This window comes from Mugil cephalus, chromosome 12 (genome assembly GCF_022458985.1).
Source record: "Mugil cephalus isolate CIBA_MC_2020 chromosome 12, CIBA_Mcephalus_1.1, whole genome shotgun sequence".
Taxonomy (NCBI): Eukaryota; Metazoa; Chordata; class Actinopteri; order Mugiliformes; family Mugilidae; genus Mugil; species Mugil cephalus.
The window spans coordinates 8,415,029-8,438,475 of NC_061781.1; the positions used below are offsets into that span (position 1 = coordinate 8,415,029).

Below are 23,447 nucleotides of genomic sequence, written 5' to 3' on the forward strand. Positions count from 1 at the left end.
ATGAACATGTTTTCTCTTCTGACAAGCATGTTGTTAAACCACGAGTGTTTCATTACTTGGTTTTACCTATGTGAAACCTGAAGTTAAAGCCAGACTTCTGAACTAATGCTTATATGTCATGCCTTCGTCAGTGCGGGCTGCGTTCTTTATAATATTCCCAGGATAAGTTGAGGCAGCGTGTGAAAAATTCTACATGAGAGCACGCCGATGCCTTCCCACGGGCCTCCGGAGCAAAACTCGCAAGGCAACTTTCGCTGTGATGTCGATCATTTTGAGAGACGCCCGCAGAAACATGCTGTCACATGTGTATTGAATGATAAGAAATCAAAGCCTGGAGGAGGGCTGGCGGAGGGAGCAACAAGCACAACCATTTACCATCAGCGTGTCAGCACGTAACAGCGGAGATGAATGAGGAGCAGACAGCTGAAAGGAGCTGCCTCGGTACGAACGTGGGATGTGATCGGCGTTGCTTTGGAGTGGGCCATGATCTACTGATGCTGCTGCATGACTAACATGTCACATTTAAACCAGGGCCAGTGAGTCGTGTCAGCGTGTTAGTGCAGTAATCAGTGTTTGAATGCCTGTGATGTATGTGCACGTCTCTGTGTTTGACAGCTGGATGTACTGGACAGACTGGGAGGAGGACGAGGTCAATGACAGCATAGGGCGGATAGAGAAGGCCTGGATGGATGGGTCCAACCGCCGCATTTTCGTCACCTCCAACATGCTGTGGCCCAATGGTCTGACGCTGGACCACGCCACCAGCACTATGTACTGGTGCGACGCCTACTACGACCACATCGAGAAGATTCAGCTGAATGGGACTGGAAGAATGGTATGTTTTTAGGGCTGCTGCAAATGATAGTCAGTGCAATCAATAAATCTGTAGATTATTTTCTTCATAGTTGACTTGATAGCCACACAGATAGATACATAGTTAGATAGATTTGGTGTCCAGTAGCAGCAGCTGCTACTACTCTTACTAATAAGTCTATATATGAAGAAACCATTTCAAACTTACATAGACAGTGTTGAGTATAATTTAATTTCTGGTGAATATCTTGGGTCTCTGTCCTCCCAGGGAGTCTATGTAATGTGTCTGGTTTCAAACAAGGGCAGTCTTCATTAATTGAAGGCTATTTAGACTTCGGATTTCTTCCGAATTGCCACTGCCGGTGGAGCGGCTAAGAACTGAACAGGTCCATCCACCGTGCTGCATTAAAATGTGAAGATAAAGTCAGCAAAAGCACAGCTCTTGGTAAAGAACGCTGTCAAGCAAGTGTCACCCACATGGACGGCCACTTGTTTGCTTGTGCTGCTTCCAGAGACATCGTGCATACATTTTAATGTGTGTCAATCACGGACAGCGGCTAATTTATGCAAGAAATGTATCTGTGCGTCTGTATCTTCCTTCTAGTTTACTCGAAAGTGTGAGATTTTAGTAGAGGGCAGAATTTAAAATGCAAAAACAGACTAAACAGCTTGGAATAAACATGATGATTTAATTTTTTTTGCATCCATAAAAAACATTCACCAAATTGTCCTGTAGTTTGTATTGCAAAATCACATAATTAATTTAGGCTACAGTACAGAACATTTATTTTGCACTAATATTAATACTGTGGCCGATTGATAGTCAGTGAGGAGCTGGATTAACAAAATGTTTATATATTGATATATATTTCAAGATCTAGTTTAGCAGTGATAGTGTAAATCGTCAAAGCTGTGAGATAACCGAAACCGGCTCCTCTTCCCACAACAACTGCCAACTAGACATCTCATCATCCCCAACTGCTCCTGTCGACTGCAGTTGTACTGGCATATTACGCTAATGAATTATTTGCAAATGCTATTTAATCAATGCCAAGATTCTAGCAAACATTATTACAAGCAGACAGCTCAGTGTGAATAAATTTGTGCAAAGGAATTGAATCACATTCATCATATACTGTGATCAAATAATTCCTAAGCCCAAATTCAAACAGCCAAACCACTATTTGAGATGATTGTTTTTTCTGTCGCTGACAGTGTCTTTCCCAGGGCTGTCCTAATTTCCTGATTATGTTGCATGTTTGCCTCATGTTGCAGGTGGTGTATAGCGGAAAAGAGCTGAACCATCCATTTGGAATCTCTCATTATCGTAATTTCATCTTTTGGACCGAGTACATGAACGCCTCGGTGTTCCAGCTGGACTTGTCCACGGGCGATGTCACTTTGCTGCGGAGCGAGAGACCACCACTATTTGGCCTGCGTGTCTACGATGCACAGAGTCAGCAAGGTTGGCTGCCTTCCCTTCATTTAGTCCTTATCCAGTGCTGCTGAGCCGTGGCTGAGCCTAACAGAGAAAGTGGCTGTTTTGCACTGGAAATAAAACCTCCCTGTCCTGTGTGTCCAGACATTTGTATCCTCTATACCTCTTTTCTTAATGGATTGCACTTTATATGATATATATATGCCAGAGAGTTACGTACACGGTGTAAACTAGCACATTGATCAGCAATGACAGTGGCTTTCAAATCACTCTGTGCTGCTTTTTATGAAGTTAAATAAGGTGACCAGGGCTTGGAGGGCTTTGTTCACTTCTGTAACAAATGATGATGGATTCTTGCAGTTAGAATGCTGAAAAGAACCGATAGCAGAGGCATCGGATATGGCTGTCAGCCGAGTGCACCACTGGCCCTCGTTTCTTTTGTCATCCCATAACAGGGATGTAAAAGCAGTGTTCAGGCACCCACTCTACAGTCAGGGGATGTCGATTCTATTGATCTAAATGCAGCAAAATATTACTGTACGGAGTCTGTGATATGTTTTTAGGCTCATGGTGGGAAGTCTCAGTGATCTAGGCTGTGGTGTGTGTCTAAAAGAAAGACTGTTTGTGATTTCTTGAAGAAATAACATGGATGAGTGAAGAGATGTCTGTAAAAAAAAAAAAAAAAAAAAAAAAACTCTGAAGAGTCCAGTTACCTTTGTTTCGACATATTTTCATGGCCTGAGTTTCTCATTTCATACAAGAAAATTAAAGAGAACTCTGGCATTTTTAATGAATATGAAATCAGTGCGGATGGTAATTTAAGTGACTTGAATCTAGAAACCCCCCTGTGTGTGCTACATTGGCACAGGAAGCTTGGATTCCTGAGCTGTTCAGCTTGAACGCTGCACGTTGTTGCGCTACTCACATGCATCAAGCTGCATTGCGCGTGAATAATCCACCAGCTGGTGGAGGTGAGCGTTTCAAACCCTGTGTGCCTTAGAAGAAATTGATTTCTGGCACAACTTCACCTACTACCAATGTGTGTGTAGGAGGAAAGGAGACATAAAAGGTCAAGTTTCCAGCAAAACTTTCAGTGTACGCCGTGTTTCAACTTTTTTCATCATGCATACCCACTGTGCCTGCCAGATCTGTGTCCAAATAGTAAAGGAAACTTAAGTACTATTACCTTACTGTTGGACTAGAAAAGTGATAAAACAACAACAAAAAAATTTGCTGTGTCCTTCTATGCCCACTGCAAATTAATGCCCTACCTATCTGTCTAATTCAGCAAACATGCTGTAAAAAATATGCCCATCATTGACATCATCTGGATTCATTAAAAGCTTCAATTTGCACAGTTGGAAATGTGTAGTTGGTTTGGAACAGAAACAAGGGGCTCAAAGTGTGCCAAGAAAATATCCCCCACACCATTACACCACCACCACAGCTGATACAAGGCAGGATGGATCCATGCATTCGCCAAATTCTGACCCTGCCATCTGAATGTCGCAGCTGAAATTGAGACTCGTCAGCTCAAGCAATGTTTTTCCAATCTTCTGCTGCCCAATGTTGGTAAGCCTGTGTGAACTGTAGCCTCAGTTTCCTGTTCTTAGCTGACAGGAGTGGCACCTGGTGTGGTCTTCTGCTGCTGTAGCCCATCTTCTTCAAGGTTGGACGTGTTGTGCGTTCAGAGATGGTATTCTGCATTCCTTGGTTGTCATCTTGAACCATTCTGCCCATTCTCCTTTGCCTTCTCACATCCACAAAGCATTTTCGTCCACACAACTGGGTATTTTCTCTATTTCGGACCATTCTCTGTAAACCCTAGAGATGGCTGTGTGTGAAAATCCCAGTAGATCAGCAGTTTTTAAAATACTCAGACCAGCCGGTCTGGCACCAACAAAAGTGTCAGGTTCAAAGTCCCTTAAATCCCATTTCTTCCCCATTCTGATGCTTGGTTTGAACTTCAGCAAGTTGTCTTGATCACCTCTACATGCCAAAATGCATTGAATTGCAGCCGTGTGATTGGCAGATTAGTTATTTGTGTTGACAAGCAATTGAACAGGTGTACTTAATTAAGTGGCAAGTGAGAATATACATATATGTATATATGTGTATGTTTGGATGAATACAGATTTGATTGAAAATGAGCAAAGTATTATTTTAAAGTTGTACTTTGTGGGTGAAAAGCCAAGCTGCACGCACAGCCTTGTTCACACTAGGCACTGAATTTGCTGGATATTTCTCTATTGTTCATATGACTGAATAGATTAATTGGCTGTCCAGTTCTCTGAGTATTACTGATTGGCTTTTAGAAAACCAAAGGCTTTATCTCATTGGCTCAGGCACTGCCTTTGGGTTCAGAATTAAATGAAAGTGACAAAGGTGCCTCACGCTTTAACTTAATATGACTTTTTTCCCCATTGAAGAATGTCAGCCTGGTCCAGAAAGACAAATTATTCCTCAGAGAATGATAAAAAATGTCAAATGTCTTTTAACCACAGTGTTCCCAATAATTCACTTGATGTATGGTTATAGCTCACATGGCATGCACCTGGCATGTCTCTCTAAGGCAGGAAATGAGTTTTGTATCAAAGATATGATTCATTGCAGGCATTTGCAGGATTTGAAATGACTGTTCACTGTACAGGCGGGAAAATAGGCAAAATTAAATGGCACTTAAACGGCTTAGCAAATCCAGCTTTAATTGAGCAAGTAACCTTTTTGTATGTGGAATGTGTTTCTGCAGGTGACAACGCATGTAGCGTGAATTATGGAGGCTGTGGTACCCTCTGCCTTGCCATCCCAGGAGGCAGAGTGTGTGCCTGCGCTGACAACCAGGTTCTGGAGAAGAACAATGTCACCTGTGCAGGTAGGAGGACATCATGAATCAGATGGAAGTTTTCCCAATATACTGTTGGCCTGACTTCATCCCAGGGGACAAAGATCAAATAATAACCTTATCTTTTCACTTGCAAATCTGTGAATAAACAAATAAATACACATTGGGATGTTTTCTCAGCAGGTTTCCAGAAATATAAGCCAAATCCCAGCTGTTGTGTGTAGGGTCATGAGACATTATTAACATGTTTTGTGGGCTATTATAGCTACGCCAATAATTTCCCCTAAATGCATTTTTCATGAAAAAAAAATGTCTCTTTCTTCTGTTTCCCCAGAAGTTTCCAGCAGTGGTTTAGAGCCACAGCGATGTAAAAGTGATGAGTTCCAGTGCCACAATCACCGCTGCATACGGGCCTTGTGGAAGTGTGACGGAGACGATGATTGTCTGGATGGAAGTGATGAGGAGAGTCACAGCTGCTGTGAGGATCTCAAAATTACTCTGCAGGCATCACGCCGCACACTGGCATAAAAATACATTATTTGTGCAGACACTGTAACATGTCGATAGACTTGCATGCACCAAGCACGGAGAGCTCGATCTTTCTAAGGCTAATTCTTTCTTGCTGTCAGCTTCTATGTTCCTAAATGTCACCGACGTAGGGGTGCCGAGCGTTCCTCCTCCACACTGCTGAAGTAGATTTGCTATTTAACAAATCAGTTGGATAAACATGATGTTAAATGCTGGGATGCTGATTTTTTTCGCAACGCAGGAGCGGCAAAGTACCATAATGTAATCAATTGCCAGGATGATCAGAAATAAAATATCAGTTATATTCTCTGCTGGGATTTCATAGACTTTAATAATCATCCAACTGGCTTTGTTTCAGTGGGTTTGGAGTTTCCTTGAGAATTTGCCAGAGTAAACTGAGCAATTCATGAAAAGACAACGCTCAGATTACTGTTGGTCACTCGTGGTTAGATGGTCCTTTATGTTCATGGCTGAGGAGCCTGAGCAAGCACCTAAAGGCCCCAAACCACCTTGCATTTCTGTCCACTGCTCCAACCACTCTCTGCACACAAGTACAGAGGACAAATTGCTTGTATGTGTACTGACAGTATATATGAGGCATAGCATTGTGACCACTGACAGGAGAAATGAATAACATTGACCATCTTGTGACAATACAATGTTCTGCTGGGAAACTTTTGGCCCTGGTATTCATGTTACTTAGACATCCACCTAGACCAAACCAGGCACCCCCACCCCATAGAAGTGACACTTTTTGAAAAACAGCAAGTTGTTGACCTGGCCTCCAAGTTCACTAGATCCCAAGCTGTATCTGTGGAATACACTGGAACAAACCTGATCCACTGGCCCCCTCCTGTTACCAGACACCACAGGACACCCTAAGATGGCCCATGTCCATTCTCTGAAGAGTTACAACTGTTTTGGAGGCACAAGGGGAGCCCTACACAATATTGACTTTTAATTAACATTACAGTTTCAAGTGTAATCACTTTCATGTGTCATAGTTTTAGTTCACATGAAGAAGCAGTACACAAGGTGGCTCAAAGACTGGCATTACTTTAGCACCTTCTTATCAGCAGCATCTGACATTGGGGACCTGAAATACGCCGCCGTACCACACCATCACCTTCCGAGGAACGGCGTCACAATTCATCATGCACACATCAGTGTTATAGTATGCAGAGAGATGCACTCATTCATTTAGCATGATTTATGGGTGGTGAGGCCTAATGAATTTTAATGGTCAATAAAATGACAAGGCTGAAAAGAAAATAAGGAGCTTGACTGCCACTTCCAGTGAAGCATATTTTATGGAATAAAAGCGCCTTTAAATGAAACAAAAGTCAAACATTAAAACCAGATAACAAATATACTTAGGCTACTTTAAAAATATTATGGAGTCTCCGTTACTCTCAATTAAAGGACAAACCGCCAAGGAGAAGTGGGATTATTTCCAATTTGGCTTGTGGTTGTATTAGTGCAAGATTAGCTGAGCCGTGACCTTAGTGTAAGAAGCTATAAATATACTCTATGGACATGAAACGGTTTTCACCATGGGACTGACAAAGTTTTTCAAAGTTTGATATTAAGACTTTGTGAAACACTTAAAGATGTCTCCAGCTAATCCTAAACATTGTGGCGAATTCAGCCAATCGGCTAAACACTGCTGTGTTTTGTTCATCTCAGCCTCGAGCACTGAGGACATGAGAGAGAAAATGCGTGAACCTGAGAAATAACTAGGTTACTTGTGTGACTGACACTGTTTATACAGTTGTTATTTCCAATCAGTGCACCCAACAGTATCTTGTCATTTCAGTTGGCGTTACCCTGTTCTGATTACTGCCTGTGCCCTTTGCTGCAAGGCATAGTCTCTCTTTCACCCTGTAATTTCCCATCTGTCTTTACTGGTACTATAAAAATAAGACATAAAAAAAAATGCTGGCAGCTTAATAATTCTGAACCAGGACCTCCAGCACTTTTGCTTATTTTTCCTGTGAAAAAGGGTGTGCCAAATTTATAAATCGGATTGTGATCAGACTGAGGAAAAAAGACACTGTCAGGAAAGGTGAGATGAGCAACTCAATGTCAAATTAATGATGATTTACAAAAATAATGAACAAAAGGTGCTGGAGAGGTAATATCCAAAATGCAAATCCAACAAAAGGTGTAGTCCAAAGCAAAAGTGAAACTAAAGTCAAACAGGAAAGAACAACTGCCAGGCAATTCCACTGAAGACGTGTCAAGGGGAGAGATCAAGCTACATATACAGTACACACAAGGGCTGATGTGAAACCAATGAGGGCGAATCCCATGATGACAAAACAAGTAAAAAAAAAAATCAATGGACCAACACAGGGACAAGAATATGAAACTCGGCGCATAGTAACAAAAATGTCAAGCAAGTAAAGGGAGACCACACTTCTGTGCTGTGACATATAAGATCTATTTGTGTCCGTTTCTTGAACACACTGCGTGACTTTTTGCTGTTTGATCTATTTGCAGACAACCACACCTGCCCTGCTGATCAGTTCAAATGTAGCAACAATCGCTGCATTCCAAAAAGATGGCTTTGCGATGGCACCAATGACTGTGGTAGCAATGAGGATGAGGCCAACACCACATGCTCAGGTATATACCATATCACCTTTATGTTTATCGCTGATTCAGTGTTTGCTGCTGTTTCATAGAATATAATTGGCAAAATCTGACATCATGGGCTGCATTTCGATTGATTAATGATCATTTTACACTTCTGTTCACCTCAGAATGACATTTTCAGTAATATGATGGTGAACGCTCCAACTCACAGGATTGACATGTCTTTTACATTAATTTTGAAGCTCAAAAAGCAACATAGGATGTAAGAATTTAAGATCAAACAGCTCTCTCATACAGTAAGGCGTACGGCAGCTTTTTGATAGTATTTTCTCACTTCAGACATGCTTTATTCAAGTCTTGCAGTCATCACCGTTATAGCTTGAAGCTCTTGAGTAGCTTTGGTGAGGTGCAATCAATGTCATTGTGTGAGTGCGTTCTATAGTATCAAAGATTTGTAGTACCTATGAGGGGCAACTGTCTGTCAGGAACACTTACAGTATATCACATTTCCTCCCATGTCCATGGTGCCTCTAAGGAGCTTTTTATCCTTGGAGGATCAATCAATGAGCATTAGCCAGAGGATGACGATGTTCCCTCATCCGCAGATTGGCATGCATATCCCGCCTCAGAAACACTGATGTGCTGTCCTGTCCATCACCACCACCAAGTAGCTGACGACCTACCAAGCGACAGTACATTTTCCACGGCCGCCACGCCTTCCATTCTCTACCATGAGATTGACTGATAAAGAGTTCGCTCTGGCCATACGTTGGCATCCTAGTGATCTAGTCATCATTAGAGCAGTTGTCCGTGTCCTGCATTGACTTATGCAAGTGTGATTGAATTAAGTGGCGTATTTCTTCTTTCTCAGCCCAGCCCTGTCAAGCCGATCAGTTCTCCTGCCAGAACGGACGATGCGTACCTCGCGGCTGGAGCTGTGACCGGGAGGACGACTGCGGGGATATGTCTGATGAAATATCATGCAGTGAGTCACACATGGCTGTTATCCACACGTCATTCAAATGTCACTCAGTGCGGCTCAGACTGAAACTATGTGTGTGGGCTCTGTTTAGTTACGATTCGCCGCAGGCCAGCCTCAGGAATTATCTTAAGACAAGCACATGCATTTGGGGCAGTCATTAATAGGGTTTGGGTATATGTAAAGTGTTATGGTTAGGGTTATAACCTGTACCCAAATAAAGAAATCTGTGAATCTGTACATTTACACTGCTGACAGAATGATTGTATCATCAGGTGAAATCCCAGAACTGACTTTACAGTCCACGTTTGAAGCGCTCAGAATGTGTATTCATGGAATTCACTGTGCCAGAAACTTGTCAACATTTTTGTCGTTCCCAGTATTTTCATGCTTTACCTCCCATTGATGGACAGATAATGTGCGCTGAGCTGCACTTGCACTGGTTCATTCAGTCTATTCACATAATGCCCCTAAAATCAGAGCACAGAAGAACAAAAAACCCACAGCATTACAGCACAGCACTCGATCATTTGCTGTATGTATGTTGTTTTTTCAATTCTTCTTCTTTTTTTTTTTTTTTTGCATAATGTTCTTACCACAGAAAAATAAGACAGTTGACAACTGACAACAGGAAAAAAAAATCTTTTTATTCCTATTGTCTACAACTGTTGCTGTTGCCCTCATTGTTGCAAACAAAAAGCAAAGAATCAACAGCAATAATTTCGATGAATAGTCCTTTCAACGAAAATATAATGTGGAAGTCAGTATCGTGCGTGCGGTGGGTGGATGGAGTGTGAATAAGAAGGAAGGCTATGGTGCTTGCTGAGGTTAGGAAGGGCAGCTTCCATGGCGATGGGAGACATGACATGTTACATATTTAACGCATAACATTACAAGAAAAAGCCAAGACTTTAATACGCTAGTGTTGTGCTATAGGTGTGGCCTAAAAGGAAGTGTTGCTGGTGCTCAGTTAGATAATATTTCCATCAGTATGGATTACCATGAATTTATTAAAGACAGTCTTGGTCATGGTGGTTCTAGAACCAAGATAATTTCTTTCCATATTATGGACATAACATTCTTGGTTTCCAGATGATGTGTTCGAATGATTCAGGTCATCTGTAGCACGTCCATGCTAAACAGCCCAGTTTGTTAACAACAAACCTATGTATGTCCTACGATTTTAGTACTTACAGATCTAAAAGTATTGCCATCTGTCTAAGCTGTTCTTTTTTAGTGGTTTTAGTACCACTTAGTACATCTAGGCATGCTAGATTTTACAGCTGAAGTATTATTTACTCCAAACTTGTGCATCACTGGTGGCATTTTGATGTTACCGTGTATCTTGGCGTGGTGCTGTGTAGGGTCCTACAGAGCAGCTAGTATTTACCCTGCTTGCAGGAGGAAGGAACTGATGGCTCCTGATACATGGTTTTGATGGACACCTGCCAGCCCATGAAAAAGACACACATCACACACACACACACACACACACACACACACACACACACACACACACACACACACACACACACACACACACACACACACACAAACAAGGTACTGAAACCTTTTGAATCTCACAGTGCACCACTTCCTGAACACATAAAGTATTTCTAATAATTTTTTCAGAAAAAAAGCAAGCTCACAGCTTTATTTCTAATACTTCGCCATTTATTTTGACTCTTCTGCATGCATTACTTTATCCAGTTGAGAGTTTAATAACTGAATTATTGATGCTGCGTTCTTTTGACCAAGAACTACACATGTCCTTTGTGGCTGAAACTGTGCGGACGGGCGGTACTGAGAAAACTACATAGTTTGTAGAGCAGCTCTGTTCTTAAGTCGTGTCTCTTCAGCTTCACTCAGTAAAAATTGGAGTCTGTGCTTGTGGATTAATCTCGGAAACCATAAATGAAAGCAAAACACACAATATGCCGTGATGTCCCAAGCTTTTGGGAGTCCTCCAAATGGGTATTAAACCTTTTATTATTCAAGCGAAAGAGGGTTTGGTGCCGTAAAATATGTTTTCAGGAGTAAAGACGAACTGGATGAATTACCAGCATCCCTTAAAAAGATAGGGTTAAAGGTTTTAAGATTCCCTTTAATCACTATTTGTATTGAATCAGCCTTAAACTGTGATTGATGTTTGCCAAATGCTGCACTGTGCTGTGTCGCCTCAGCCTCCCTTTGTGTGTCCTAAGCTGCTTCACTACGCAGTCACAAACAGCCAGGGTGTAAGCAGTAATTAAAGTTCATGCTCGGCTTCATTCAATCATAATCAAGCTGTGCAGCAAAACATATTCTCTCCCATACAGTTGTCTGTGCTTCCTCAGGCATTACTTTCTCCGTCGGCACTCTACTGTGCAGCTCTGGCAGCTCACTTAGCTTCACCGGCGCTACTGTGGGTTTTGGAACACCTGAAGCTCAGTGGTGGCCGCCTTTGAGATTGATACTAATTTGGATTTCGTTTGTCAGTAGTTTAGCAGTTGTCACACGGTGACTTCTATTGGGCTCTCTGTTCACTTGAAGCCATCATTATTTATGGATTCCGGTGTTTCATTTTTAGAAGCGCTCACTGTTTATTCGAAACCTTCATTATTTATGCATGCCCGTGCTTCATTTTTAACGAATGTTAAGTTCCAGCCAGTCATGTGCTGTCAGTGAGACCCAACGCATATATTATGTCTCCTCTACAGCGCCTGAGGTACTCCAGACAACAGCAGCAGATGCCAGCAAATCAATTCAAATGTAGACTTGCGTTTCATACTGAAGTCAATAAAGCTGTAGGCATCCAGTATATACAGTATCTCAAAATCGGAAATAAGACTAGTATCTGATGGGAATACAAATGTCGATCCTGACAATGTCATCCATCCACAAAACGTGGTAGAATATGTATTCTTATACTTCAGCGCATGTGAAGAGTATCGATAACATATTGTAGACGAGAATAGTTCGAGTGCTCCTTGACTCCTTTAACAATGATGGATGCTTGATCAGATATTGGCTAACTGAGCAGAGCTGGAAATTAGTATGTTTTCATAGTGTCTGCCTGAATGACGGCCGACGTCTAAGATGGCGGTGGCATTGTGTTGCGGGTGTTTGTTGGAAGAAAGCTTGTTTTTTTAACCCTTGGTTTTTGCGATGGTGGGGGGGGGGGTTCTGAAAATTTGAAGTTGCTGTCAAATCAGACGCTGCAATTCAAGGCTTCCTTTAGTTCAATAAATAAATAAATAATCAAAAGAGGAATTTCACTTTTTTTCTTTTTCATTTTCCAACCAGGGCCACAGAATGTGTACTCAAACAATCTGACAAATACAGACAATTTACATAAAAAAACTGAGGTAGTTCTAGCTAAGTTCTATCCATCCATCTGTTTATCTATCCATCTGTCTATGGCTCTCAAAGGGTGTAGATTTTAAGACATTGATTTTATGTCTTCAAATTATGATCATTTCTAAAAGTTCAAAAAACATGACCTGATATTTACCTTTATACAAACCATTTCAGCCTTCCCCACCTGTGAGCCCCTCACCCAGTTCAGCTGTTCCAATGGACGATGCATCAGCGTCAAATGGCACTGTGACGCAGGTGAGGGCGAGATCACACCAACGATGGGACATTTCATCGAAAACGGTTGTGTCCCCCGACTTAATGAGTGTCTCTGCGTGCTTTCAGATGACGACTGTGGGGACGGCAGTGATGAAGTGGGCTGCGTCCAGTCCTGCTCCAACACTCAGTTCCAATGCAGCAATGGACGCTGTATCCCGGACCACTGGGCCTGTGATGGTGATAACGACTGTGGTGACTTCAGTGACGAGAACACGACCTGCAGAGGTGGATCCGCATGTAAGAATCTCTGCAGAGCTTTTAAGAGAGCTGTCAAGTGTCGAGTCACATAAACAGCTACGCCTCCACAACCCCTTTTTTTTTTATTATTCATGATTTACAACAGCGTATTATACAGGCATTATATTTATAATTACATTGTTAAAGATCATCACAGAAGTGACTTCACCTTTATACGCCCATAGTGGCACTTACATCCGTTTTAGCGTGCAAATGATTTTATTTGCAATTCAGATTGGTGTTGAAATGTAAGTGCTGTAATTACAAGTTTAACAATTAATCAGCTCGAGTCCACTAACTTTGTTTTCGCAGTCACGTGTGACAAAATCTTATCTCGCCTCTGTTCTGGGGAATTTTAAACATCCGGAGCTGAATCATTTAATCTAATTACCACAGAAACCCCATGCAAGCTCCTAGAAAACTCACAGCTCACTTGCTTGTCAGTAGAATGTGTAGACTATTCATCAAACCATTTCCTGATGGGAGCTGCGGGCTTCTCCACTCCCCCGTGTCTGATTCCGCTGTTACCCTGGAGGGTGGGGGAGTTGAATTTGTCTTAGCTCGGCTTTGGCTGTTGAGGGAATGTCTCTTTTTTGGGGGGGATTGGCTTTTAAATATGGAGCAAATGGTTAATCAGGTTCAAATGTGTGTCATGTGTGCTAAATGCACAGCAGCATGATTTAAATGAACGCAGATTGCTAATATGTTCCTGAGAATTTCTGAATGCATCATAATGACGAAGGTGTTGCGTTCGCTATAATACTTCACATAATTTAGTCATTATTAATGAAAATGTCAAACTATATACTGGTGATAAATTGATGAAAGCCTTTTAAGAAGACAGAAACATCTTGGAAACATAAACCTTAAACACCAGTGAAATAGCATCCTTCTCTGGGACTCACTAGCCTATCATAGCTGCCAAAAGCCCTGCTCGCAAAGATAAATATTTGCAAACAGTTAAAGATGTCTTGTACAGTAATAGTTGATTACTGTTGTGCTTTTGCCCACGACAGCGTGCCGTAGATCTGTGAAGCATTAATTGTAACTTCTCTTGTTTCAGTGCTACCGTCTGTAATTGAGTGCAGCGAGGAGGAATTCCACTGCGTCGCAGATGGAACCTGCATCCCAGAACGCTGGAGGTGTGACGGAGACAAGGACTGCGAGGACGGGAGTGACGAGAAAGACTGCGAGGGCACCAAGAGGATGTGCGACCCCAAAGCAAAGTTCACCTGCAAAGATACAGGCAAGTACACTGCGCTCTGACAGCAGCTAGACTTCCAAAGAACTATTCAACAAAAGGTGGTGCATTCTTATAACGTTTGCTGTAGACTCTTCTGGTATTTTCACCAAGATGTGTTGGATTTATAATTAATGCGTCCCGACGTTTTAGATAAAGCCCGACAAGTGTAATCAGTATTGTGCCTGAGAGTGACAGTTAGGTTGGCCTGTGGTATATAATCTGATCCCGAGGCAAGAAAACTAAACAGACCTTGGGTTTGAGTTCAGTCAATAAGTCTTGCATTATTTGCCCAAATCTGATGTGAACTTGAAGGAGAGTGACACACAGTGAAAGCTAAATATTTGATGAGGCACGAGACAGTAGGGTTTTATCATTTTGCTCCTCTGTGTGTGGGTTACAACACCTGAAACAATCGTCAATTTTGCCCCTGAATTAAACATGATGAACCTGAATTAGCACCTAGCCTGCTTTTGCTGCCATGAACACTTGACAAAATATATGCCTTGTTTGAAAATAATTGGACTCTCACACTATTTTTGTGTCTTCTGACTGTGAACAGCAACACAGACAATGCTGGCAGGTGTATGTCTGATGTGTGCGCAGGGGTTGGTAGGGGTGTTCTTTCCACTGGTGGGAGTGTGCTCACGCCTGTGACAAATAACATAAGTCTATTTAATTTGTTTAATAACAGAACAAGGTATAGACCTGATCTATCGGAAAGCTAATCTTAAATTGCTTACTGTATGTTGTGATCTGGCACTATATAGAAAATACAGTTACATAAAATTGAGTTGACCTTCAACTCCTATTATAGGAAACACTTTAGTGTGTAATAAAGTAGTTGGTGGTCACCCAGAATTCACAGAACTGTAGTTATATTAGTAACTTTCATTTATCGGCCATACTCCTACCAAACGTCTTGCACAGGAAACAGATTTAAAACTGTGGTTTACTCTACTCTTAGTCTAAGTCGAAGTCTTACGTAGTCTAAATCTGTTTTTTCTGTAACCACTTGTCCTCTGGAGGGTCGTGGGAGGGTTGCCGGAGCCTGTCCCAGCTGTCATTGGGTGAGAGTTGGGGTACATGCTGGACAGGTCGCCAGTCCATTGAAGGACACTATAACTTTAATTCTCAGTAAATGTTTAATAGGCAACACATATCCAACCAACTAAATTAAAGATACAGTTTTTGCATCAGTTATGGAGCTACCAAGTGGCTTTCATAAATGCTTCACTGTCCTGCGGGATCCAGAGGCCCAGTCCAATGTGGAGCAGAGCGGCTAGTTTGCATGTAGCTGTTCAACCAGTCAAGAAAGACCTTTCAAATGGCCCATTTAAACAGGCCGTGTTCCCAACTCCAACTTCTACTGTCTTTTAGCTTATGTAAGGGGAAGGTCAGAAAGCAAGGCAGTTGCTTTCTGCCTTTAGCCCTCCAGCTTTCTGCTTATCCCTTGACAGTCTTATCTAAAATGAAGGCAGTGCTGCATGGTGACTGGGCTTGTTAGACCACACAATTATTATTCACTCTAATTCTGCAGCGTCGCACTTCTGTGCACTGGTGCCGTTTGTTCTGTCTGTCCCAGAACACAGTGGCCTCTCTGACAATACTCAAAAGGGGTTTCTTGAAAGGGGCCATCTCTGGAACAAGTGGAGAAAGAGAAGTATCGCTTGTTTGTGTGCATTTCATCCAAATAGATGTACTATGTACTTGTGCTCAATGCAGCAAAACAACAAAACAATCTTAGTTTGTTCACTCGTACACATAGTTGTTTTCCAATTTCATTTGGGAAAAGTGTCTATAGAAGAAAGAACAAGAAAAGTCAAAACACAGACTGGCTGAATAGAGTAGGGGCACAGATGATGTGAATCGTTTTCATGTTGTTCTTAAATCCTCTGTAACTGTGAGATAGAATCAAACACAGAATCAAACAGTGGAGAGTCAGAGAAGATGGAGTGCAGGTCACTGCACTGTGACATCACAGTCTCTGCTAGATACATGTGTCTCTGTGGACATACATGAGTCTATACAGAAATAAATGTGGAAGAACATCTGGTTGGCTGAGGCATACATGTTGAGTTATATGGCACATATGATGTTTGGTTCAAATCTAAATGTCTACACATGTGCACTAAATTCCACAATTATTTCTCACACTGAATAGATTGATGTGACATTTTCCCAATTTAATTCAACTGAATGTGATACAAACCTTAAAGGTGAAAAAAACAACAACAACTCATCTTGTTTTTTGTTTTTTGATAAGCTGGCATGCTTAGAGGCTAGCGCAAGTAGAAAGGTAGTTATCTCTAAGACATCCATCTGAATTAAAGCTATGGAGCCTTTCTATATTTCGAAAGAATATTTTGTAATCTACATAAAACTCAAAATAAAAAGCAATGTTTGTGCTTACTAAACCCACTCAGAAGTCATCTTTTCTTCTTCTGTGCCTCCCACTCAACCAGTATCACATCCTGTCCTTCCTCATTCTCATCGTTGATCCATTCTATGATTCCCCAATGCACAGCCTTTCTGATTTTCTCACTGTGTCTTTCAAGGTGAAATTGCAACAGTCAAGACTGGTTAATTCAATTACACAAATAATTAACCTCCCTGTCTGCGCACATTACCACAAACACAGCCCAACGCGGAGTTTGATTAGTTTTAAAAATGGAACATTCCTGCGCTCCGAGTCTCATCCATATTTTATGCATGGGAAGGCATTTTTTTTTTTATTTTTATAACTGTGCTGGCATCGTTTGGGGTGCTTAGAACGCATTAGATTTAATCAGAAGTGCCATGTGAATGTATTTTTGAACGGACAACTGGAGAGCTTAGAAGCGAGATGAAACCAAACACAGACACACCTGAGCACACACAAGATCTGCATACACTCAGAGTTCGACTCAGCCTCCCACGTCGCTTTGCACTGATCTGGCACCAAGCACAAGCTACTGGTATCTTAAAGTGCTAGGATGTGTTAGTGCTAGGAAAAATCTAAATTGGAAAATTCTGCGATACAAGCTTCACCTGGAAGAGTAAAAAAAAAAACACTGATGATACATCTCAGTGTCTGTGTTGTTTTCTTCCTCAGGGACTGCACCTATGTCTTTCTAACTCCAATGAGGGGCTTATAAATTATACTCTTGTGCAGGTATCAGTGTGAGGAATATTGATCTTATTGTCTGAGATCTTCTTTTTCATCAGGTTGAGCGGTTTGTATGGAACTGAGAAGGAGTTTGTCGATTGAGGCGCACAGGGGGAAAAAAAGTTTGGCATTTCTCTCACTTTCTCAATTTTATTCATAAAGCATCAATAAAAATCAAAACATCCTGAAGAGGATTTATAGAATCCAGAGCTTGAAACCCCCCTAGCAAGCGCTAAGGCGATGGTGACAGGGAGAAACTCCCTTTGTAACAGGAAGAACCCTTTAGCAGAATTCAGCTCATAAGATCATAAGAGGGAAGCCATCTGTTTGTGCCTGGACAAAAAAAAAAAAAAAACAAAACAAAAAAAACATGGCATGTGTTTTGAAAAGATATGATTAGAAAACTAAGATCAAATAATTGTTCAATCTGAAGACGCTAAACGCAGTGGTATTTGTTCAATGTCAGTTCATTAAGAAAGCAAACTTTAAACCAGAAATCCTGTGTGTAACTGAAACTATTACCATAAGTGTGCACCTTGCATACACTGATCGGGTATAACATTATGATTACCTTGCTAATATTGTGTAGGTGTCCCTTGTGCCTCCAAAACAATTATGACTCTTCAGAGAATGAGTCACAATGGTCATAATGTTGTGGCTGATCGGTGTATGTAGTAAGGACTGTTGATAGAACATTATGGTATCAGGGTATTAGAACGTTTTGTGAACTTTTGTATGATTTGTTGAGTTATGGGCAAAAACATCACAGTGACCTTTGACCACCAAATGCAAATTAGTTCATCCTTAGTGGACATTTGAAGATATTCGTTCATTGCATTCCTGAGATACCAATTATGTTCTCAAGGGTGAGACATACGGAGAAACGTACAACGTCAAAACTGAGACTATATTGTATTGGAATGTTTAATAAGTTCATGTTTGTCTGCCTCCACATGCTCTACAGGCAAGTGCATCACAAAGAGCTGGGTGTGTGATGGAGACATCGACTGTGAGGACCGCTCAGATGAAGAATCCTGTGAGTCCGCTGTCTGCAAGCCGCCCAAGTACCCTTGTGCCAACGACACCTCTGTCTGCCTCACGCCTGACAAGATCTGCAATGGCAAAGTAGACTGTACGGACCGATCGGACGAAGGGCCAATCTGTGGTATGTTTATCTCGTACGCGGACGTCGTTTTTTCGCGTTCAAACGCATAATTATGGAAATTCTCATTCCACGACCGTGGATATTGACACGCAGCTGTGAACTCTCTCTTGTTGTTGTTCTAGGAAAACTCATGTAATGTTTTGAATGTTGCACATTAAAGGGGCTGACAGTCAGAATTCTTCTTCTGGCAACGGTGTTTGATGCGTTTGAGGTCATGGCTCTGCGGGCGGCTGACTACACGGTGTAGCTCACACAGTTCCTCTGCTCTGTGCATGTCATGTCGAAACTAGAAAGGGGCTTTTAGCAACTGTTGCTGCATACTTGGAAACACAATATTGTCTGTGAGATGTAAGGCTTTACTGTAGCTACACTGCCAGTTGTTCATTTCAGTGAGAAGGTGCGTCGACACTTTTGACTTGTGGTGTGTATGACTTCGGGATCCAAGCTGGCCATAACTGGTGTTCTGCTAAACAGTTACAAGGTAAAGACTACCATGGGCCCAAATTCAAGATTTTTGGAATGACTTGGTGGAATTGGTTTTAAGAAGAATTTACCATGCATTAGCTCAGAGTTGAAAAAAATAATTGCAAATGTTGATGCACATCTTTCAGTTTTCACGTGGGCCATGTGCTACCTGCTGGAGTGCCGCACAGCACTTGTGAAAACTCTGACTCAATTTTTCCATCTTAAATTGTGGGATGGCTAGAATCTCCCGGCGGAGTCCTTCAACGTCAGCTCCTTCACATTCTGCTGCAGCTTAAGCCTGACAAGTAACTATTATCAGATGTCCAGAACATGAGGTCGTCCAGAAGATGGCAAATGTGGAAGTGTTTGTCTAACAGCCTTCACAGAGAAGGGAAGGAGTGACTCATGTGACTACCCCTTGCCATCTAATCTCTTAAAGTGAGCAGTGTAAACATAGAGGTTCATTTCCTGGAGAAACACTAACCAAGCCTCAGGGACGTCCTGCAAGGGCCCTCAAGTGTTATTGTAGCTGGAAAGAGGATTTTGCCTCCTCATAGACAATTATGCTGTGTTCACAGGGACCTTGAGTGTCTGATTGATTTGAACCAGCTCAGTAGGATTCACACCCTCCTTTAACAACTGTGGCCCCATAGTCCGTTTCATAGTTCATGCTGAGAGGGCGTAGTGCTGGGCTTGCCCACCTTGAAAAGGCGGCCTTAATTAAGGTGGGAAAAGAGAAGCCAGGCCAGATTCATTTTCACCAATATTCTTTTTCTGTCTTGAACTGGCAGCTTCTAACAAGAACCAGGCGCACAGGGCATAAACACAACTTTAGCCTGCAGTCTGTCTCCATATCACTTCTGAAAAGAACGGTGCATAATGTTATTTTTCCTGTTTCGTTTTTAAATAAAAAGGAGCATTCATCCCCAAGTGAATCCGCACAACCTTTATCTCTATCTCTGATTTGCTCATAAACCTACTCCTAAACCTATGCTTGGATCTCTAGTGGAAAATCAGAAATGCATGTTACCATTGTTCTGTTTTGCTCAAAGCTTTAGGATTACTGCAACTGTTGGCAAGCAATGGATCTGTGACATAGCTATATACTGCTGTCTTATAGATACTATTCAGTGTGGCCAAAAGCTGTTTTATTTCACTTTTCCATTCAGCCTCTGTTCAGAAACTTCCTAAGAATGTCTGGCCTTTCTTCACCCCAGACATGTGTCTCGTAGCCAGAGGGGGCTGCAGCCACCAGTGCACGGTGGCACCGGGGAAAGGAGTTGTGTGTTCATGTCCCCCCGGGCTTCACCTGGACTCCAGCAACAAGACGTGTGAGGTGGTGGACTACTGCAGCCGTCACCTGAAGTGCAGCCAGGTGTGTGAGCAGTACAAGACCACAGTGAAGTGCTCCTGTTATCCAGGATGGATGCTCGACCCAGACGGAGACAGCTGTCACAGCACAGGTAACCGGCCTCAGGTTTTTAATGTTTGTTTTAGTGATGCTGTTGTGGTTGTGTGTGGCTCTGGGCTTCTGTCTGCAGTGATAATACATTTTATCAGCATACTTTGTAATATTTATTTGATTCTGAGTTTGAATAGTTTCTGCAGTGTGAGGGAGTAAATGGAAAAAAATGTAAATATAGTTATTAATGTAAGATTCACAAAATGAACAATAGCAACCGGAAAGGAAAACAGTAAAAGTTGAACCTTATAATTGAAATGTTCTTGTATTAGTGTCTCTCAGGTCTAACAAAGTGGAAAGGTAGCCTAAAAAATAGTAATAAACGATGGTGTGAAGCACTGTCTGGACAAATCCAATCCGTTTCAAATCTGAAGAGATGCCATTATGATGAATCCTGCCTGTTTCTGTCTGCACTGATGTTGACTGAACCAAGTGGGATCTCTCTTCTCAATCCGTGGGAGCTTTGCTACTTCATTCAGCGGTGCAGCTATTCACCTCAGGCCTAATCCCACAAAAAACAAATGCTTCACCAGAGCACTGTCATATTATAAATTCAAACTTTCCACTGTTTTGATTGCTGGCACTGAACAGCCCATTTGATGAGACCGCTCGGAAGTGCGGTAGTTACACACACGCTGTTGGCTTTCAGATTTATGGATATCTCTATGATTACTTGCTTCTCTGTTTCCCTCCAAGATTGATAGCCGTTAATATTATGGTAACGCACCAAAAAAAATAAAAAATAAAAAAAATACCCAATTTTCTCTGGAAGCTGACCTGAATTCACCAGCTTCATCATAAATCAAATTTAGCATACAAACACAAACTGAGTACACATCTACTCCTCATTTTTTAACACTTCAATGATGAAGAATCTGTTGGGGAAAAAACTGCAAGAACAAATATTCCCTCAAAAAGCGTCGTAGGTGGTGTGGTTACAGCACTGAAATGTGACATTGAAGCAAGGACAGTGCTTTAATTACATTTGCGCTCAAACAGTTTTGTTCCCTAAAGTGTGATTTAACATAGTCTTGGGAAGATAAGGCCCATTTTTGAAATATTGCGCGTGTTTATAGGCTGTGTACAAGTGTCCAAGCGTGGCAGATTTTGAGCCTTACTTACTAAAACATTTCTCCGACGGAGTGCTGCACTGGAGGCAGAAATAATCATACTGATTGAGCTAAACCTCAGTGGGTGAGGCAAGAGAAATTCCGTTTACAAGCACTGTTTGCCAGCTTTACGACTTGTCACTAGATTTAGCAACTTCTTAGAGACCCTACGGCATTTATTTGTCAAAGGGGACTACTTACAAATGTATCTACTTTTTCATAAAATGGAAAAATGTAATGTGATGATTCCCTACGTATTTGCCAACAAATTGCTTTGGCCAGAACTGATGGATATAAATGTGCACAGCGTGGTGGTACAAACTAGTGAGATGCGGTTGAAAGCATGTCCTTTGCACAGTGCATCAAGCTGAGAGGAAGCTGATTGAAAGAAATGTGCAGAAACAAATTAAATTGGTTTAGTTTCCATCCATTTCCCATGTTTAAGACTAGGCTGCTAAAAGCGCTACTGTTACTAATAACAGCAAGTGTCCCAGTAAAGTATCCGCAACAGTCAGAGACCCCGGAACTTATAAAGCTGAATTTGATTCAACTGTCATTGGTTTTTGTATTTATCGTTAGCCTAATAGTGTAATTGCCTGAGTCATTTTTTGACTTACTGTTAAAATATCAACAAAAATACCAACGTTCGTGCTAAAAATGTGTTTTTTCTTGTTTTCCAAAAACAAATATGACTTAGGCAATTACGTTATTGTTCACAGTCTCTTTTGTGAAAACCACTTATGATGTGCATGGTTCTTTCTCTTGGAATCGATGGGTATAGTGGCTTCCTTGTCACTATCTGCGGATTCTGGTATGAAGGGCTTGTACACGTGCCTGGCTATGAGTGCAGGTGTAAGCACACCAATGCAAAAACAAAAACATCAAAATTGTCCAAAGTTTTCCTTATGCTGATTTATTTTAGACACAACGCTACACATTACATTCCTTGGCCCGGGTTGACACATTACACTCTTTGGCACAGTCAAAAACCATGGTCTTAAGGTCTTAAGATACTATCACCTTCTGGCACAAATGTGCACAACACCCACAAGAAACAAAAAATTAACAATTTCGTTCCTACAATGGGTTTCCAATCATTGTATGCAGAACAGCACTTGTGTACAGCTAAATGTCTGTTCTTGCACCTCTGTTAGATTTTTTGTAGCCCAAAAGCTGTTCAAAAAAACTGCACACAAAACCACCCAAACTATTCGGAAAATATTTGGTTCAACCCTTCACGGGGCAAGAAACCATATATGGTAACTTTAGCACGGATTTTAAATTGTGTCCTTGTGCCTCTCAGTGAGGTTTAGAAGCATGTGGTTTTCATTCAGCCAATCAGACAAGATCAAGGAAACATTCTCAGGTCAGGCTTAATATCGTCTAATGTGATGATGTGTATGATGACGTGCCTGAAACACTTATGTTCTAATGCTCTAAATACATGTTTACATTTAAGGGCACTTAAGGGCAAGGAACAATATATGTTAAATTCATTAACTTGAAAATTGAAAATTTTTCATGGGCAGCACAGTGGTGTGGTGGTTAGCACTGATGCCTCACAGCAAGAGGCAAGAGAGTTAACTCGGGGGCAAAAGACACAAATAAGAATCAGCCAGTAACAAGCAACCACCACAACTACTCACATCTGGCTACTGATACTAATGTAGTACATAACTCTTTACAAGCACACACACACTCTCACTGTCTTGGGTAAAGCAAATAAATATAATAACTTTGGTTCCATTTCGAACAAAGTATTAAAATATGTCAAAATTGAAAAATGCGCAAACCTGCTATGACATTTT

General features: G+C 41.5%; 1 protein-coding gene across 7 annotated transcripts in view; it reads left to right on the plus strand.

The window, feature by feature from the left end:
- The window catches only part of lrp1bb (low density lipoprotein receptor-related protein 1Bb), a 262,735-nt gene that overhangs the window by 134,022 nt on the left and 105,266 nt on the right, over nucleotides 1-23,447 (plus strand). For 4 of the 7 annotated variants that reach the window (XM_047600953.1, XM_047600957.1, XM_047600958.1 and 1 more), the window contains exons 13-23: nucleotides 616-835; nucleotides 2,089-2,278; nucleotides 5,001-5,123; nucleotides 5,428-5,571; nucleotides 8,124-8,249; nucleotides 9,091-9,204; nucleotides 12,712-12,792; nucleotides 12,880-13,050; nucleotides 14,114-14,296; nucleotides 18,403-18,603; nucleotides 20,286-20,531. In XM_047600953.1, coding sequence (XP_047456909.1) covers nucleotides 616-835; nucleotides 2,089-2,278; nucleotides 5,001-5,123; nucleotides 5,428-5,571; nucleotides 8,124-8,249; nucleotides 9,091-9,204; nucleotides 12,712-12,792; nucleotides 12,880-13,050; nucleotides 14,114-14,296; nucleotides 18,403-18,603; nucleotides 20,286-20,531 — 1,799 coding nt within the window. The remainder of the gene's footprint in view (nucleotides 1-615; nucleotides 836-2,088; nucleotides 2,279-5,000; nucleotides 5,124-5,427; nucleotides 5,572-8,123; nucleotides 8,250-9,090; nucleotides 9,205-12,711; nucleotides 12,793-12,879; nucleotides 13,051-14,113; nucleotides 14,297-18,402; nucleotides 18,604-20,285; nucleotides 20,532-23,447) is intronic. The other 3 variants (XM_047600955.1, XM_047600959.1, XM_047600956.1) reach the window with 1 other exon arrangement.